Here is a 20,540-nt window from a genome sequence, read left to right as displayed (position 1 = left end):
TAGCTGTTTACAATTGTAATTCTAATTAACTTTATCAGTTTCACTACTATATATGCTAAATCCTTGTTTTAAATAGTTCATGATAAGAAGAATTAAGAGATAAACATACTGTGAGATGAAATCAGATACATTGTTTTCCTTTATCACTTTGCAAAGCTCTTGTATGGATTGTGTTAGCAGTGATGTTTTTTCCATCCATTCCTTATGATGGGATTCTTGAACAACAATAGACCTCCTGCTGTGGTTTATCCACTCTTTGTTAAATTCTATAAACCACTCTGGTGGTTGTCGATCGCCTCGTCTAAAACGTTTCTTAGTTGGCCCATTTAACTGTGATGCTGGAATGTCTGACTGAAAGGAAGTTGGTTGTGATGTTGAGTTTGGAAAACTAGTGGGTGAAAGACATGAAGGAAGGCAAAGTGAAGCTTGGAGGTAAGCTGGTGGTGTTGATACTTCATTTAGAAGTTCATCTAACACCTGTTATGGAAAACAAAAATATTCTTCTAATTAAACGTTAATGTTTTCCTACACTGAAAATGTATTGCTGATAGATACTTACCTCTGTGCACATAACAGCCTTCTATATGCACAAGTTTTCACTTTCCACTAGCCTTGTTCTCCAACCTACCTCCACATGTTTGCTAATGGCACAGCTGCATTATAGCATGAGACAACCGTTCAGGCATAGGAGTGCAACACACCCTCTTAATGCAGCTGATTCCCTCTATACTGTAGAATCCAAGCATCATTTCGAGATTAGGCAAAAAGTAAGCCCCAGTAAGTCAAGTGGGAAGTGTAAGAAGAGAGAAGTACCTATCGGAAATACATTTTCAGTGGAGGAAAATGTTAACTTCCAATACGATGCCTAACCTCCTCTTGCATAATGGCTAGAATTCCATGTTGAAATAGTGGAGGGACTGGTGCAAATTTAACTAAATGAGCACCCTTTGGAAAATGTCTGAAGAGAGGCCATGGAATGTGAAACTTCATGCCCATGGTGAAAAAAGTGTTTCAAAAAAGGACAGACAGAAGCACATCCAAGAAAGTGGACTTGCAAATAATGTAGAGTGGCTAGAGTCAGACTGCAATTGATGGGTCAACTCCAGCCCAAAACCTGATGGCACTAGGAATAAAACATTTTGGCCATGGCCTTCACCTCAGGCCCTGGAATCAGAAGGGAAATAGGACTTCTGTTATAAAACTCCAAGAAAGCACATACGTGCAGACCTAGTACACAACCTACACCAACTACAAGAGAACCCCAAATCTGGCCAATGGTAGGAAAGTGGAAAGCAGCATGGAGGGTCAGCTTCAGTTAAAAACCAGGCAGCATGTATCATCCAGTCCATGGTAGGAGGAGGGTCCCAGCCCAATTACGTGTGATGATTTTGTTGGCCGGTCCAGCTACAACCAATACCAGCACACCCAAGAATCAACATCCAGAATGCAGTAGGAATGAGGGTTCTCAGATGGTGGGGTGAACTGCATGTGGTAGATTCATTCAATCCATAACCAAAAGGCATCTGGAATTGTACATGGTAAGAGTAGAGTACACACCTACACTGGCAGAATACCACTGCCCTACTCTAAACTGAATGGGATTGAGCACACTCAGGAGGAAGCCTCTATAGTCCACCACACCAGTGGCTTGGAGCTGGTAAGTAATAGGAACTCCTGTACTCCACTAAAAGAAGAGGGGGGAATAGTGTGGTGGGGAGTCTGGAGGAAAGCATCATCATAAAAAGTGCAATAGGTGACCGTGGAACCCCATTTTGAAAAGCAAGCTGACTCTGAAGTATTCAACCAAGAATGGGGGATGGGCAGCAATCCCTTCCCTGCTTTATTCATGATAGTCCATGAGTTTGTATGGTCTGAACCAGGCATATTTGGGATGCATTATATTGTGAGGATGAACCTACTAGCAGTCTCACAGAACATCTCATCTTAATGGTGGGAACTATAGACCTTAAACATCATATGATGCAGATTTGATAGCTGGTCCAGCTCACATCTAGAACCAGACTCCCTGGGAACAGGCATCCAGGAGGTAGGATGGGGGTTCACCAACCAAATAGCATACCTAGACAGGCACCACTCACCATAGAGCAGGATCCAACATGAAGCATATGTAAATTAAAAGGAAATGAAAGAAAAAACTTACCCACTCAGAGTCAAACTGAGGAGTGCAAGATGGCAACAAGAGCCAGATGGTATCTGATTGAGGAGAAGATGGCCAAATGATGAAGATAATGGGTGATAAAAGTGTGTAGTGTGGTTCACATTCCAGCCTGGATTATCTCCTCCAACAAACAACAGAAATGACATGGTTAGGTAGCAGGTCTGGTTAGAGGAGACCTGGAAAAGATGACTGGAATTGGATGACAAGGAAGAATAAGCCAAATGAATAAATTAGTGAACCAAACCTGTAAGTGTAATCAGGGTAAGGTCACAGGAAGAAGGATGCCAGTGGAGAAAAAATCAGGAATGGGAAACATGGAAGGAAGCCATGCATGCCGCAACACCCGAGAGCCTAGAGAACAAAAGAGATGATCCAAATCAGAACAGGAATAGAAATGGGAAATAGAAGGTACGGAAATTGGTGTGAAAGCAAAACTACCCTCATGATTCACTGAAGTCTTGGGGAGGAAGAAGTGATCAAGATAACAGAGAACACAAGTACTATGGTATAGGATATGAAGTATGTTGAGAGCTAACACATCTGACTAAGACAACCACCATAGGTCAAAAGGAGCTGGAAATAGGTTTTAAAGGAAAGGTGATATAGGTGACAAGGGTTTGAAAGGAAGTAAAGTAAATGCATGCAAAATAACGTTAAGATTGCAATCTGGTAAGAGAGTGAAGCAAGGAGGACTGAGGAGACTAAAGGATCAAAAGATGAGGGAGAAAATGGGAGAGGAAAACACATGGCAGAAGTGATAATAAGGAAAGGTAGAGGACAAGAGTGCAGTTGATTTGTCAGAATGGATCATGACAGACTTGCCCTACAAAACTGGAAGGAAATTATCCAAAGCCCGATGAACTGCTAGGAGGTCGAAAAGATTGATGTGGGATCCTGACTTGACCAAAGACAAATGACCCGAAACCTCTTGAGAGTTTAAATATGTCCCTAACCTGTCGGAGAAGCATTGGTGAAAGGTATAGAGCCAGTTGGGAAAGTAGAAGATGAATTCTAGCTGAGGTGTTGTCCCTCTCAAGCCACCAAGCAAAATCGACTTGAAGGGAGGAAGGAAGAAGGATAGAGGAGTCCAGGAGATCCTTGGCAAGATTCCATTCATCTTGCATATGCCACTGGAGTGCTTGCATGAGCACAACCCAGGAGAATAAGGGCTTCCATGGGAGCCCAAGTCCCCAAAAGAGAGAGAACCTCTTGAGCAAGAAGTGAAGGACAGGATCAAGCCTTCAGAACTAACAGCTCCATAGAATACAGCCAAAGGTGAGAAGGCTGGGCCCAACTGAGATGGAAGTTGAAATTTTCTGATCTGGATGAGGTATTTTGTTGGGATCAGAATGGACTTTCCCACCTTGACAAACCAACCCAAATAAGCAACTTTTTCAAAAAAACTGTGTGATTATAAAAAGGTTGTAGTGAAGGAGTTAAAAGCAACCAGTCGTCTATATAATGATGGAACCACAGACTGGAAGAGTGTAATAAAAAGACAAGCCTTGACCCTGACAGAAAACATAGGGAGCATAATTAATTGATAGATCCAGCCTTCACAGACAAACTGAAGGTAACAACAAGATGCTGAGGACATGGGGATGTGAAAGTATGCATCCAATATGTCTACCTTCATCATCCAAAAGACAGACTTACCTCGTTTCACCATGGAATCTTTCCTATGTAATAGTTCAAACTGGAAAGGTATGTGACTAAATGTCTGTCTTTGGTCTTCTTGGGGACAACAAACAACTGAGAATAAAACCCCAGAGTAGGGTGACTGACAAGTTTGATAGCATCCTTGAAAAGAAGATCTTGAACCACTATGGACAGAGGCTAGCTGGAAAAGAGATCCTGAGGAGAAAGAAATAATGGAGGAGAGGCTAGAAAATGAGGTGAGAGTTCTGACAAGACCTAAAACACCCAAGGATCTTAAGTTAAGGTGCACCAAAGATGGGTGAATCTGGATAATCTGGCCTGAATGGGACCTGTACCTACCAGATAGTCACTGGAATTGTTGGTGACATGAGGGTCGGCAGTGAGTAATATGTCAACTCGTTGCTGAAAACCATGACAAGGTACCGGCAAGGGAGAGGAAGAAGATGGAAGGGAGACAGAGACAGAAGTGGGGCAGGAGAAGGCTACTAGTGATGAGGGAGGATAGGGAAGTGTGCTGTTGAGCAGCTTCTACACAAGACTCTAATGAATCTGGGAGATCCCAAAAACAGACTGGTGCAGAAAAGTGGTCATACTTTAATATGTTGGGGATAGACACCCATGAGTTAAAGGTGCATCTATACCCAAAAGATCCCAACAACAATGGAACCAGGTATGTAGGGAAAGGGCGAAGGAAGACAAGCACACCAAAGTGGAGAAAAGGAGGGAACGAGTTTCTATCAGAAACATCTTAGGAGAACAATGGATGGCCTCAGAGAGGAGGTGCATGGAGGAGATAATGATGGAGGGTTATAAGGTTCAAATGAAGGTGGCCTGGGAAAGACAAGTAGATGTATCGGGGTCCAAACTCCAAACCTGAATTAATGATTCTATATGTTGAGAATTGAGGAATGGAGCTATAGGGGTATAAGGGGGATAAAGGCATACTGACTCCAGAACACACCCGATCCATTAAAAATTTTCAGCATGGACCCCAATATCAGGAAATGCAGGGAAAACTAAATCAGAGGAAGGGGTATCATGTAAAATGGGAGAGATCATAAGACATAGGGGATAATGACAAAATCTAACAAACCTGTGTCACCATGTCCAGAAATGCAGACGAAGACCAAGATGCATCTAAAGGTGTAGATCAAGATTGCACAGCAAAGGAAAGAGGCAGGAAAAGGCTGTCAAAATCTTCTTCATCTTGACCAGCTTTCCCCCGGAAATAGAAGAACTGGTCAAGGTTCAGGAGAACTCTCGGGCTGCATGAAAGACTCAAACTGATGGAAGACAAGAGCTGAAACCTCTTCTGAAGATAAAGTAGTCCCTGATGCCACAGTAACAGCAGGTTGTTGAGCTGTGGTATCTATCTGTAACAGTTGAAATCATGGTAATAGTAAATCAAGAATTCATTTTGAAAAAGAAAATTCATGGTTGAAAACAAAATAGGAAATTCAAGAAAAGAAAAATTTAATGAAGATGTAGGAAAACCAAGCTCAAAACCCACCAAAAATAAAGTACAAAGTGAAGTGGCAAGCTATATGTCTGAACAATACAGTGCCAAATCGAGAAGTGATGATTGAGTTCTACTGTATAGAGGGAGTCAGTTGTGCTAGGAGGCTGTGTTGCACTCCTATTGGTGGAGGGTTGTCACATGCTAATTTGCATGCTATAATGCAGCTGTGCCACGTGCATACACATGGAGGTAGTTGGGAGTGCAAGGCTACTAATGAGCAAAAATTTGCCTATAAAGGGCAGTAATCATTAAGAAAAGTTATTATGTGAGAGGTGGTAAGGTATCATATCAGCATAACATATGATTGTCAAATAGATACAAGAAAGATTAAAATATACTGTCGTCTCAAACATTTTCTGCTGCTTGTAATTTTTAAGACTGATAATTTTTAAGTCTTTTTCAAAATAGGTTTTAATTGTTTATTAGTTAATGTTTTTGTTTATACTTTGGATTGTGCAAAATAATGAAAGTTAGCATACATACTTAACACATATTTTCTGTTCAAACATCAATATTAAGTTATTCATTTCTAAGTTGTTCTATTCTATTCATAAAATCAACAAGTACAAATATAATACTGTAGATAGCACCAAATAATTAAAATGAGGGTTATATACAATTAACTCAGTCTGTGAAATTTGACACTTTTTCTCACAATTCTTTTGTGTGACATCTGTTATGCAATTCTCATACAGTATAATGGATTACAACATATCGATCCAATCTGACTTGTTAAACTTAAACAGTCCTTTCAAATGATGGTATATCATAATCCTTATCATAACATGTAATATAAGAAATTAAGTAATTTTCTCAGGTAAAACCATTGCTCCAGTGCAAAAATGTTGTTTTCCAAATTCCTATTTTCAATGTGTATTAATGCATGATATTACTAATATTTCTTTCAATGTAACCGAGCTTTTAAATTCAAAACCACATCAGAAAGAATTAACTGTCAGAGTTAAGCTCAATTAAGAATTTTCTGGTGGTGAACAAAGAGCCTCCTCGGCAGCAATTTGTGAAATAAGAGATATAACTGAAGTCCAATTTTTACACCTCTCTGATAGGAAGCCTGTAAAAGGCAAATTAAGAAGAATGTGGCAGAAAAACATCTGTATTTTAATAATGATTTTTTTAATTTAAATATCAGGCCTACCAGATTCTAATGCTTTATCAGTTCTCAGTATTCAACACCATAACATTAAAACATAATATGAGAAAGGACATATTAGCCTACCACATCTAACTATTCTTTTCCTCAGATGTTCAAAATTCAATCTAACCTTTTGTGGTTCATGATAATTTCAAAGCACTAGCAGTTATCAAGCATTTATTCTCCACCAATTGCAATCTTGTGAAAATCTAATTTTGCATGAAATTATAGTGTCTTGCATCTTGTGAAATTATAGTGTCTTGCATCTTGTGAAATTATAGTGTCTTGCATCTTATGTTGACAGAAACACTAAGCTATTTAGTTTTTTACTTGATTTGAGGCATTTTTTAACTTTTAACTTGTTTTCTTTTTACATTTTATAGTATTTTTATTGGTTGTTTGGTACAGATAGCCTAGTTACTTTGCACCAAACATTGCCAACCAACCTTTTAATCTTGATGGAAAATAAAGCACTGATCCTGTAAACATATTAGGAGAAAAGGCCCCTTGACAATACAACAGGTAGTCTAAGGATCTACTGTTAAGCAAAATTTTCAGTACTTCCTCAGGTAATATTCTGAACTTTGGTAAGAGATACATGTGAAATTGAAAGATGCCTTGGAAACATTACAGTTCTGACCTAACAGATGGCCAAGCAAGCTGACCACTTAAAAGCCAACCATTGTAAAGGTATGTGGCTTTTTCCCAAGCAGGGATTGTAAAGACAAAAGCATGGGAGTACAAAAAAAAAATAACTTGCTGAGTAATGATGAAGATGACAATAACATAACACTGATGTTACTGAGAAAATACTAAGATAATGACCACATCCCAGTTTGATGTAGAATGTTCTGGTACTCTAAAATTCTCAGTCAAAGACTCAACAAGAAAACCTAATCTTGTAAGAAGATACCTGGTACATCTGGTGGCAATGCAAAATCAGGGTATCATACATCAAAAAAGATGAAGAAATTAACTGCCAATAACCGAGTTGGTGGCTTCTGGTATAGTATAAATAACATCTTATATGACATTAATAAAAAAAAATATGTGATCTATTTATCAATGCACTGCTCTTGCTGGGAACAAAAGACAATCAATTCCAACTTCAATCTCATAAAGCAATTAGACATTCTTAAAAATTCCTCTCAAGGGATAGAGGACAACTGGGAGAGTTATCAAGATAATTAAAGGGAATGAAAAGGACAGTTCTTTAAAAAAAAAAAAGAGGTTCTAAAAAGATAAAAGATTAGATGAAAATAACTGTGATGATACTTAAACATAGTATAAGTTAAACATACCAACAAAAGAAAAACTATGAAGTTACTGGTCCAGTGTGCATGTGTATGTACACATATATATAAACAAATTTACCCTTTCCTCACATGACATATATATATTTTTTTTTATTTATGGGGATGGTATGCTATGCATCTTTCGCCATTCACATCTACTGAGCATGGACAGCAAACAATGGTACCTGTACTACTTGTAGCATTAAACAAATGCCTTTGTTTGACAATTTGTAGTAGAAATTGAATTGGTTGTGGAACTCAAAACATTTTCCTGATTGTTTATCCCTTTAAACTTAATCTTCTTTGGTGGTAGTTGGAAAGGGGTAGGGGAGGGACTTGATAACTTTCATCAATACAGCCAGTCCTCACATGAACCTCTGATATCAAGACAACAGAAGAAAAATTCTGCTGTATGTATATATGTGTGTGTAGTTTGTAATTTTGTGCTTTTCATAAATACAAAACCATACATTTAAACACCATTTATGCAGAATTACGAGAATAATATCAAAAAACAATTCTGTTTTAAGTAGCACTATCTGATTAACTACAATCCCTGCACACTAATTGTCATTCAACAATTAAAGATTTTTAATGCAAACAATTTCTGTAAAATTTTAACGTTTTTGTAATAAAAAGCATTTTTTGGTATTTATATTTGTTATACATATTAATTTTTGTCAGCTTATGCCAGACCAATACTAATAACCAAGAATGTTTTTTACTTACATTGAAATATTCCCAGTGTGTTTTTCTTCGTCCTGTCTTCGTTGTTCTTTCCTTAATTTTTTTATAAGTACCAATTAAGTTTGACCACTTTTTATTTAATACATCAGCAGAAACTGAATAACCTAATTTTTTAAAAGCACTGGCCATTTCCTTCCAGAAGCATCGTTTTCTGAGTGTTGCATGTTCGTCAAAAGTCTTCTTAAGCTTTCTGTACTCTTCAATTAACTCTAGAGTTGCTGTATGGGTCCAGATAAATTTCTCTAAAAGAGAAAGTTATAAATCAATAATTTTACCATACAGTTAAATAATATTTAATTATCAAAATGTGACTTCTATTACACAGTAACACTTGGTAAGGCCTATAAAACAAATAAGGAAAAAAAACTTTTGTAATAGATCATAATGTGGTGTAACTCATTTACCAGTCAAAAGCAGAAGTTAACATTTTCCATAACTGAAAAATGTATTTGTGATAGATACTGACCTCCTCACACAGTTTTGCATGCCACCAGCCTTTAATGTACTTCCACTTAATGACATCATTATGCAGCAAAAGATCACCACCAATAGGAAGAAGACACACCTACATGCACAAGTACTTCTCCTATGCATTTGCACTAAAAAATTAATTCTTTAACTAGGCAAAGAATACAAAAAAAACAGTGGAAATGTGTATATGTGTATTTACTGGAAGTTGTAATTTTCCTATACTGAAAATATATTTCCAATATGTACTTATCTCCTCTCACATAAATAGCTATTCTTGTTTAGTGCTGCTCTCTATATGGAGAAAAAAATGTTTCGCATGCCATATACCATACAATCAACTGATTCAAGTGTGTCTTGCATGCAAATCATCATGCAACAACTCTCCCAGAGTTTTGGCAAAAAATGAAAGCACCAGTTTTCAGTGAGGAGGAAGTTTGAGATGAGGTAAGTACCCTTTGGAAATATATTTTAAGTGTAGGAAAATTATAATTTTTGATATAGCACATCACCTCCTCTCATATAAATAGCTAGAATCCCACATTGAATAGGTGGAGGGACTGGTGCAAGGGAGAGAAGGACACTCTAAAAGAGTAGATCCTCCCAGTAGAGGATGATACGTGGGAGACCGCACTACTTCTGTACCATGTTTTCTCTTCGCCCAGTGTGGAAAGAGGTGTCACAGACATTGGTGGAAATTGGGAGGAGCACATCCAAAAGGGAGAAAACAATGATTGAATAAGATATTGTGTGGGGATAGCAAAGGGCTTCTCCAACTTGATAAGAAACCCCCCCCCCCCCCCCCAAAACGCAGCTTCTCGAAGAAATAAGTGGGTATGAGTGCCTGACTGGGCATGGAAAGAGGCAAGCAGTAGTCAGTCGTCCATGTAATGGGGAGTCCGACGACCCAGAGATGACATCCAAAAGAACATATCACTCGATAAAACACATAAGAAGCTGAAAAAAACTAAATGGCTGCACCCAGAACTGGAAGGCAGAATCCTTGTGGATGAACTAAAGAAAATAAAAGGATACTGGGGCAATTGGAATATGAAGATAAGCATCTATCACATCACAAAGTCCTGGGGAAAATACCCACAGAAGTGAAAGGTAGGACTCCATGGTGAAGTGAAGTGTCTCCAGATACGTACACAGCCGAGACAGATCTACGATGGGTCTCCAATCTCCCATGTTTTTGGAGACAACAAATAGACGGGAGTAATATACCAGTTAAGTAGGCACCACCCGTTCGTTAGCTCCTTTGTGCAGGAGGTCTTGAACATACTTGGCACTACAACTGGACAATGTATGATCCTGAGGAGGGAAAGAGATCTGGAAAGTGGATAGAGGGGGGGAGCAGAACTGAAGGCAGAAACCTTCAGATATAACCTGTAGAACCCACAGAAATGTCGTGAAGTGTAGCCAAAAAGGCACATAAACTAAACATAGTTAGAGAAAGTACACATTACTAATAAACTTATAAATTTGTAGTCTACAAAGTACATAAAAATAATGAATCTGCAAAACTATAAAATTCGACCTAAAATATAAAAGAATAAGCAACACCTAAAAAACCTATAAGACAAAGGACACGAAATTAAAACCTACCCTGAAGAACATGAGAATAAAAGGACACCCAGTTAACAACAACAAATTTTAACTCGAATCGAATCGCCACTTAGATGTGATTAGTTGTAACAAAAAGGAATTTACAAACTAAATAACAGAAATGGTGAAAAGAAGTAAAAATAATGAACCAACACACCCACAAAATTAGCAGAAGGTACAGTTACTCAAACAGTAATGATCATGCAAAACCAGAACATATACTGAAATTTAAACAAAAACAAAGTAATAATCAAACTCAAAATGCAAATTTAAACTAAGGTAACTTGGATGTTAAAGGAATTATAAAAATCTAATTTACCAAATACTGCGCAGGGTACACATGAAAGATCTAAATTATCGAATGCGGAAATTAAGTCCATCCACACATAAACTCGCTAAACATGGGTGTACCTAATAACAGTTAGGAATACACACTGAAAAACTTACCACAGATCTCCTGGGAAAAAGAACACTACCTACGCCAGCAGATCACATTGAGGTGAGGTAACAGGTGGAAAGTGCCATAGAAAGAAATTTTTATACTTGTAGTTATATCCTTCCTCACAAAAAATTGTAACATGAAAGGAAGAAATCATCAGCCGAACGTAAGACACAAACTCCCCGTGAACTAAAGCCTGTGCTTTTCATCATCGACCCTGAGACCTAGGGACTCTTGTCAGAACCATTGTCTACTAACGTGAGAATTTCATCATCCCCCCCCCATGTTAAATCTCAAATTCATAGGAACAAATTAGAATTCAGAAAACAGAAATATTTCTAAAACAAACGAGCAGAAACAATAGAAATCAAACACAAAATTGAAACTGATATAAATTTGTGATCAAGCACAATCATAAAGGTCATCACTGTGCATGAGGGTGTGTCCCACTCTTATTGGTGGAGGATTTTGCTGCATGAGTACATCACCATGCAATAGTGCAAATTCACATTTTCACGTGAGATTAGGTGGGAGATTTCACAAGGTTAGTGGCTTGCAAATCTTTTTGGCAGATCATGTGAACTTAAGAAGAAAATAAGATTGGCATGATTCTGTTATTTAAAACTTAATTATCAATTCTTTCATTTACAGATGTACTTTTGGGCGGAGTGAAAAATATTAGTAGAAAACACACAATGTTCCCATGATTATTAACAATATTACAAAGTAGATTATTCACCCAGTTTTAATTTTGTAAATCTTTCCGTTTTTTTTTAAATAGCTTTCCTAAAACCAGGGACATAAGACTGTTACTAACTCTGTATATATCAATATCAAATGTAACGGAGTTTTAGTTAGTATTCAAGTGGTTTTATAAAATCACATTTCTAAGAATCTTTTCCACAGTACCCAAAACATCAAAAAGGTATCTTAACCAGTGGGATTTTTAGATACAATGAGTGAGAAAAGAACACCTCACAATTTCAAAATTTTATTCAACCTTAGTGAAAAAGAGTGACTTACATATTAATTTTTGTAAAAAAGTTTATAACAGAATTACATTCAAAATATCTTTTTCTACAAGATTTCATGGTAAATGTTTAACCCTAAAATTACCAGTTGGGTCCAGATAACTCCCATTGACTCTTTAAAGATATTTTTCTAAACTATTTATGCACCAAATTGTTTGTGAGTTATGATAAATTTGAATTAAACTTTATCCCATTAAGGATTCTGTAACTTATCAAACCTACCTTCTTCATCAGAATCAATATTTGATGGCACTTCCAGAGAGTCTAGAGACTTCAATGGTGATACAGACAGAGAAGTAATTTCAACTAATTCTTTACAAGAAACAACAGAGGAATCTGTTTTGGCAGCCAAAGTTTCATATGCATTAAAAATTTCTTGAGCATAACTGGAATCTGAAAATGTTAATACTTTTTGTTATTAAATATACAACTATGTCTATCATGGTAACAGAACACCACTGTAGTATATCAATGCAAAATACATTACCATTTATAAATTATTCATGATCTTTTTTACACAGTATGTAAATACTTTTCTCTCTATAATTCAATCTATTTAGAAGTTGAAGAAAAACATCACACAAAGAATTGCAACACAACATATAGTTAAAATATATGCATATGTATAAGTAAAATATTACAGTAAAGAATATTCAAGTATACTAAAAAAAAAACAGTATACTGAATTATATTTTACAAGTTACAATTAAGATAATGACTTTATATACTTTTCAGCAATAACTGTGGGTGCTGTTAATAGGCACAATTTATCAAATTTTTAAGATTAGGATTTATAACATTCCAAACTTATAACACTAGCACTAGTTAGTACACGTGTATCCTTATATAATAGATGATAAAGAATAATGTTTCCAGTGTCATTAAAACAAATACAAGTTTGAATATTGTTGGTTTCAACAACATAGTTTATTATACATTGAATGAAAGCGCTAACAAGAGTAAATTGAGTACTATCAATGTGAAATGTTTAATATTAAATATGCTTTTTTTTTAAGTAATAGCCAAATGTATTTATGTTAGGAATGAAGAACTATGAAAAACTTTTAAATATATTGAACTTTTCAAAGAGAACCTTGATAACTATCTTCACAAGCACAGCAAGATTCAGTTACATTTAATATCTAATCGGAAACATGAACTTAATGTAACTAATAAGTAAAATGAAATTCCAATACTGGTCACATTAACAAAGGCTATAACATGGACTTATAGATTAAGTTGTAATTTCAATGCTTCACCTCATTTCAAGAAATACTGACTCGTTTATGAAAATGTACATTATGTTGTAAAATTCCAATACAAACAGATATTTACTTTAGCAAAGGAAAATCACTTTGAAACAATTCCATATAAAACTGGGCCTCATATCGTACCACTTTACAGAAAAACTACAAGTCAATAAGAACAACATATTCTTTGTAAGTGATGTACATAGGTCCAGACATTATTACAAGTATTTCTAACATTCAACAGAATGGCTGAAACCTCTAGAACTAATAGTAGATGTAATTAAAGACACCAGTTTTAGTCAACAACATTGTATAAAATTTCAATAAGAATACAAAAGTATAGATAAACATTTAAGGAAATTTTAAGATTTAGGATAAAACAATCAAAAATTATCTTTGTCATATTATCCTTGTCAAAAATATCCTGAAATAAAACTACGGACAGGATATGAGCCTGCAACCTAAGTATTTATAACAGGAACAATTCAGTATTACCTCTGGCATGTACCCTTATATGTAATTAGAAAAATGTACTCTGCACCAAGCAATTTCATTCATACAAAATAAAATTTCACATTAATTCTCTTCTATTAAATAAATTCCTAACTAAAATATATATTCTGCTCTGATGTACACAGCACATAAATAAAACTTGTACAATGCACGATTTAATACCAATTAGATACAATTGATTTACAAGTAATCTTCACAGACATAGCATGACAGCATAGAAGGTTGTTAATCATGGTTCAAAATCCTGGAAGTTAGAGATGCACTCTTAGAGTGAATGTTTTTTTCCCAAGGTTTCAGAAAGAAGCACACTCATAGTAGTTATGGCTATAAACTCTTCTTACTAGTATTTAATACATTTTCATCTAGAGAGAAAAAGACATAACACATGCTGCAGTTCTACAGTTAGAAAAACAAATTTCCATACAGAAGAGTACGAAATGAGCAAAAATGGGTGATGCAGTTTAATCACTGTAATGTTTGTTATGATGTAGAAACACTATGTGAATTTGCAGTTGTTACATTTAATAAACTTTGTTTTTCTACAGGAAGCCACAAAAGGTTATTCTATACCATCAATATCACTACAGAGGAAATGGGGAACTGGCTTACTATGAATCTATATTTCTCTTCTTTTTAGCTGATGAATTGTAAAGGCTAAAAAAAGTGTAAAAGTGGAATATACAATGTCCAAGAAAGTTATCTGTTAGAATTTTGAATAAAGAGCAAGATGGAACACAATAAAACTTTTAATCTTAGTTGTACAAAAGTGAAAATTTCATATTTATTTTGTCCCATATTAAAGTACTGCACTAATATATATTTTATGGACATAAAGAATGTAAAACATTCCTTCAAGAAGTGAAGAAACAAAAGTGGCCTACTGAACCTCAAGTACATTTACATTAGGTTTTTAACTAAATATTCAGTTAATCCTTAAAACTGTAGGTTTTTATTGAATTGCCTTAAATAAATGTTTCTCCAAATTTATCAAACTGTAAATAATACTTCTTCATTTAAACTTACTTTATTGTTTCCTTTAAGATTTGGGCTAATTTCATAAAGCTACTTTCTATGTTACTTATTTAAACTACTGCAACAATGTAGGCTTCACAATACTAAATAAGGATCTAAGCCCTCATTTCACATTTCATTCTCCCTAACCCAATAATTGTGTTAACCTGACTATTTATTTACGATGGTAGCTTTTTTAAGTCATAAGTTTATTTCCTCTAGGTATAAACTGTTTCTGATTTGATGTGTATATGTTTTTACCAGAAGAACTCTTCTTCAAGAGTTATACTATAGATTGGTGGTCAAAATATCTGAGATTGCAAGTATGTGTACTTTACTAAATCAATAAATTAATAGTATCCATAATAGCATTAGTTATTAAAAGTAGGAATGCCTACACACATAAACTATTTTTATAAAACACAATTAGGTTTGTAAAGCTCAATTTTCACGGATGAAAATGTGTAAACCAAAACATTTAACATAAATTTATGTTTACATGAAAGGCATTACCAGTAGTACATGGTTTGGGGGTTTATGACACAAACCAACAAAAGCCAACTTTGTTAAACAAAATAAATAAAACAAGTTATATATACGATATCTAGATCATTAACATTAGTACTAACAATTGTTTAGTAAAACATTTTGGAAACACAATTATTAAGAATAATTAGCTAATAGAACTGAATATTTAAGACACTCACTTGTAAGTTGTATTACTATTATTATTAAGATTAACATACTGAATATGTAACAGTGAATAAATAGCTTAGGTTGTTACTTATTTAATTACTGAACTTACAGTACACAACTGCAAGTTTGAGATATTACAATTACATTAAAAATTTGAGTTTAAAATATGATATTAGTTTTAATCTTAAGTATTTTTTAAAGTATAAAACTATTTGTTTGTCTTATTGTTACACCATTCTTAATTTTTCATTCTCTATTACTATTAGTATTACTATATGAAATTCAAGTATCTCCAAACCCAATATCACTATCAGGAATAATATAGAGCATAAGTTTCTATTTCATTTTTATATTAGCATGAAGTTAAGACTCAAAAGTTTAAGAACTTCTAAATTCTCGTTACACGTTAGCTACTCGAGTCGCATACGGGTAATAATACTAATAATTAATAATATACTTGCCCTGATTAATATTAATAATAATAATATAGTAATAGTAAGGGATAATGCTCATTGCAAGCCATATAAATTATAAGTCTTTGTTACAATGGCATCAACTCACTTTTTATTGTCATGTAGGTCGCAATAGAAATAGCGAGAAACAGTCAAAATTAATTACCATTAAGGATTTTTTCATGAACTTCTGGGGTGACTTGAACAACTATTTCACGTTCATCCTCTTCCGAGGCCGCCATGACAGACCCAGCATCGGCTCGGTCGTTCGGTAGAAGTATCTTCAAATATGAAGAACTCGAAATTAAAAACTATTTCGAAGGCTATAGAAGTACTGAATAGATAGACTTCGTGATCTTTTTTTTTTATTATTCAGAACAAACGACACCTAATCGTATTTGTTTCAGGTGATATTATTTACTTAGATTATAAAATAATTGAGGACTTGTTGACTTTTTTTCTTTTAGTGATATTATTTACTTAAATTATAAAATAATTGAGGACTTGTTGACTTTTTTCTTTTACTTTTTTGGGGGGGAAACATTTTATTTTAGATGTCTCAGTCACACACTTTTATCCTACCGGTGGGTCAGCGGTAAGTTTACGGACTTATAACGCTAAAATCACGTTTTTCATCCCCCACGGTGGATACAGCAGTTAACCAAATATGGATTTGCGCTTACTAAACCAAACATTTTGTACCTCATTGGCAAGTCTGAAGGCTTATAACGCTAAAACCCGGTTTTCGATACCCCTAGCTGTACACGTAGTCCAATATGAAGATTTGCGCTTAACAACAAATAAACAAACACATACCTCTATCCAGACTGTAGATTTCCCCTTTCTACGTTGTACAAAAAAATGTGATTAGTAATATCCTATAAATCTGGAATAAATAGCTAAGATTAGATATTTATTCCTTACACAGATGGTCCAGCATGGCCAAGTACTTAGGGCGCTTGACCCTCAATCTGAGGGTCGTGGGTTCGAATCCCCGTCTCACCAAACATGCTCGCCCTTTCAACCATGGGGGCATTATAATGTGGCTGTTAATCTCCCTATTCGTTGGTAAAAGAAAAGCCCAAGAGTTTGCGGTAGATGGTGATGACTACCTGCATTCCTTCTAGTATTTCACTGCTAAATTAGGGACGGCTGGCACCGATAGCCCTCATGTAGCTTTGTGTGAAATTCAAACCTTATAAAACAAATACTAGGGTCTTTATATTGTTAACTGGCTGGCTTCCGTATATATGATTTTTTTTTTTTTTTTTGTTTCGTATGGTGTTTCTCACACCTCCAAATTCTGTTGGAGGTGAGTATCCGGAAGTAGGACTGGCGTCCTTGTTCGGACACCGGGTGAGCATGTTTCGGTGTGACGGGGATTCGAATCCGCGACCCTCAGATTGCGAGTCGAACGCCCTAACCACCTGGTCATATCTAAATTAACTTCTCTCGTTGGTGAAGCCAGAAATACTTCTTCATTCGGCGAGACCAATGGCGTTTTCTTAGGCTGGGCCTAGCCGACTATTTGCACGGCAGTGTCTGAGCAAGCGATAATAAATGTTCAGTTTATTTGAAGATCTGAAGCGAAAATGTTTAGTTCTCTCAGAAAGAGGGATGTGAAATGTGAACAAACAATCCATACATAATTAAGAATATCATTTAATATGTTATATTAAATGTACCCTGTGCAGAACGAGTAATCTGGGTACTTAAATGTTTATAAAATACTGTTGTTTTAATGTAATTACATATGATGCAATGCTAGATTATACATATATTTGTGTGCATATATGCATGTGGTCTAGAAAGCTGTAAAGTTGATTACATTCTAGCTGTCTTTATTTCATTATTCACAAGTAGATAATAGAAAATACCTGTTCTCTCTGGGAAAGAGGTTGTTCCTATATTGAAAATTGTATAAGATTGTTGACAGCAGTGTCCTTAAATGGTCGTTCAGGTGATATCTATAGGTTACACTCTCACCTATGTTGTAATGACCAGTAACGTTGTTAGCACTAGTCATCTAGGTAAGTACTTCATTTCTTACACACTAAAGAAAGTTGGATTTGGTCAGGATGGAACAGATCTTTAAAAGGTTTAATACAAGATTTTGAATAGTAAGCAGTTCGAAGGAAGAGTCAGTAATTGCAACAGTCCATCATTCAATAAAAGCAAGTACATGCACTGTGTTTTACGTCTGTTATAATAAAGATTGCTCATTTTATATTTCATTTTGTATCCAGTCTCGTTATTTCATTCAATACCACAGACTCAGTTATTCAGAGATTTATTATCACTTCATAAGCACTATATTGATGAAAATTCCTGTCATTGGAAGGACCTATCCCCTTGTTCTAAGGTTAACTCAGTTTTACCTAAATATACCACATTTATATAACAATTCCAAGTGAAAACAAAAACCCAATGTGGTACCTAAATAATCCTAGATTACCTGCATTGCTGATAATCTCATTTACGTGCATTGTTCAACTTTTGGTTTACTTGTTCGTTTTTAACCCTTTTTTATTGTACTTTACTTTTGCCTTTCTTACTGTTATTTCTATTATCATTATTTTCTGGCTTAATACCTGTATTTTGGCGCAGATAGCCTCGTAGCTTTGCGCCAATAAACTCCAAACAACCAATCTGCATCACTAAACCTTCTCATTATATAAAAAGGAGAATAAGTCCAGCTCATACTTATATGTACAATCTGTACCACCAATCCGCTAATAACCTAGCGGGAAGGAGACAAGGTCATGTGAATGCTAGACTATCTTTTTAAACCTATGAAGAAATCGACATTATGACATTTAAGCAAAAAAAAAAAAAAAAAAAAAAACCTTTAAATTATAGGTATTTATAGCTACATGAGAGCTATCTGCACTAGCCATCCCTAATTTAGCAGTGCAAGACTAGAGGGAAGGCAGCTAGTCATTACCACCCACCACCAACTCTTGGGCTACTCTTCTACCAACAAATAGTGGGATTGAACATCACATTATAACGCCCCCATGGCTGAAAGGGGAGAGCATGTTTGGTGGGACAAAGATTCGAACTCACGACCCGCAGATTGCGAGTCGAGCGACTTACCACCTGGCCTTTGCAGATTTGAATCTCCATCCCACCAAACAGGCTTGCACTTTCAGCTGTGGGGATGTTATAACGTGACTGTCAATCCCAATATTCGTTGGTAAAAGAGTAGCCCAAGAGTTTGCAGAGTGTCTTTCACTTCTAAATTAGAGATAACCCTTGTGCAAAATTCAAAAACAGAGTTAATAAGAAGGCAAAAGCTGTTTTTTCATATACTCTTTTATTTACAATGCACAGATAAAGAAATACGTAACAATATCATTATTAAGAAAATGAAAACATTAAACAAAATTATCCAACTTAAAGATTTCAATGGAATGCACTAAACATATGATGAAAATATCATGTACAGTGCATGCCCTTTTACACATACAATATTACATACATTAGGCTTGTTTTTTTAAAATAATTTTTTTTTCTCTCAAAATTTTAGCATCAAATTTTCTCAAGAGAATATAAATACAATGAAAGTTTGACTTAATACAGGGTCTTTAGACTAAAATATACAGAAGCATTTTTCAGGTACCAATAATAACAAAAGGATCACATGATAATAATGGATGTTAAATGCCAGATACCGTTAATATAGCTCGGTTATGTACTTTTAAACAAGCCTAGCATATACAAAAGTAATATATTTATACCATCCTATACATCAAGCTCATACATGTATTGCTGTCCCTGTAATGAATTTGTTAAACAATTCTCTATATTATAGTATATTTTAAAAAATTACATAAAGATTATAATGGTAATTATGAAAAATTTCTATATTCAGCAGCTAAATAAAATCCTATTCCATTCAGGTTTAAATAATGTTTCCGTAAGTTCTTTTTTAAACTTTAGTAGCAAATATAAAGCAATAAATAATGCTTGCTGTTCATGGCAATGTCATTTAGTACATTTTTAACATTCATACTTGAAGTTTTTTAACTTTACAATCTTAATTTACATTTGCATAAGAGTGAAACATTGCGTTTTTTATTTTTATTTAACTGCACTTCAAACAACACATAAGACAGACAAATTTCAGGATCTATTTGGTTCTTATTCTTTAAATCTATTGGTGCAATTCTACCAAAGTGACTGAATAATGAACTTAATTTCAATGACCTGATTCTTCAACAGTTGCCACATGTAATGGTCAGTGACCCCAAAACATTACATAAGCTTAAAGATGCCTCAGTTGAACAATAATTTCTTCACGCCTGTGCCTGTCCCATTAGTTGTACAATGTGTTCTACATTACACCTCTTAATGCATAGAATAAAGAAGTAAAACACACACACACACATATATATATATATATATATATATATATATATATTAGTTTAGTTTGTTAGTAGTACTATAGTTTTAGTTATTAACTAAATATAACAAACTAAAACTAACTACCACAACTAATTAATTTAACTAGTACTATA

The 20,540-nt window shown here is 35.0% G+C and overlaps 1 protein-coding gene across 3 annotated transcripts in view; it reads right to left on the bottom strand.

Moving 5' to 3' along the window:
- The window catches only part of LOC106460265, a 70,317-nt gene extending 53,955 nt beyond the window's left edge, over positions 1 to 16,362 (bottom strand). The window contains exons 1-4 of one of the 3 annotated variants that reach the window (XM_022386936.1): positions 16,187 to 16,362; positions 12,321 to 12,491; positions 8,535 to 8,794; positions 110 to 477 (exon numbers count right to left, since the gene is read on the bottom strand). In XM_022386936.1, the coding sequence (XP_022242644.1) occupies positions 110 to 477; positions 8,535 to 8,794; positions 12,321 to 12,491; positions 16,187 to 16,262 (875 nt within the window). In that variant the 5' untranslated portion in view covers positions 16,263 to 16,362. Of the gene's footprint in view, positions 1 to 109; positions 478 to 8,534; positions 8,795 to 12,320; positions 12,492 to 16,129 lie in introns of all 3 variants that reach the window. The other 2 variants (XM_013919951.2, XM_022386935.1) reach the window with 2 other exon arrangements.
- Positions 16,363 to 20,540: the final 4,178 nt, after the last annotated feature.

The sequence above is a fragment of the Limulus polyphemus genome, unplaced genomic scaffold, assembly GCF_000517525.1.
Source record: "Limulus polyphemus unplaced genomic scaffold, Limulus_polyphemus-2.1.2 Scaffold737, whole genome shotgun sequence".
Lineage (NCBI taxonomy): Eukaryota > Metazoa > Arthropoda > Merostomata > Xiphosura > Limulidae > Limulus > Limulus polyphemus.
The sequence above is the reverse complement of the archived record's forward strand: the minus strand, read 5'-3'. Positions and strand labels throughout refer to the sequence as shown.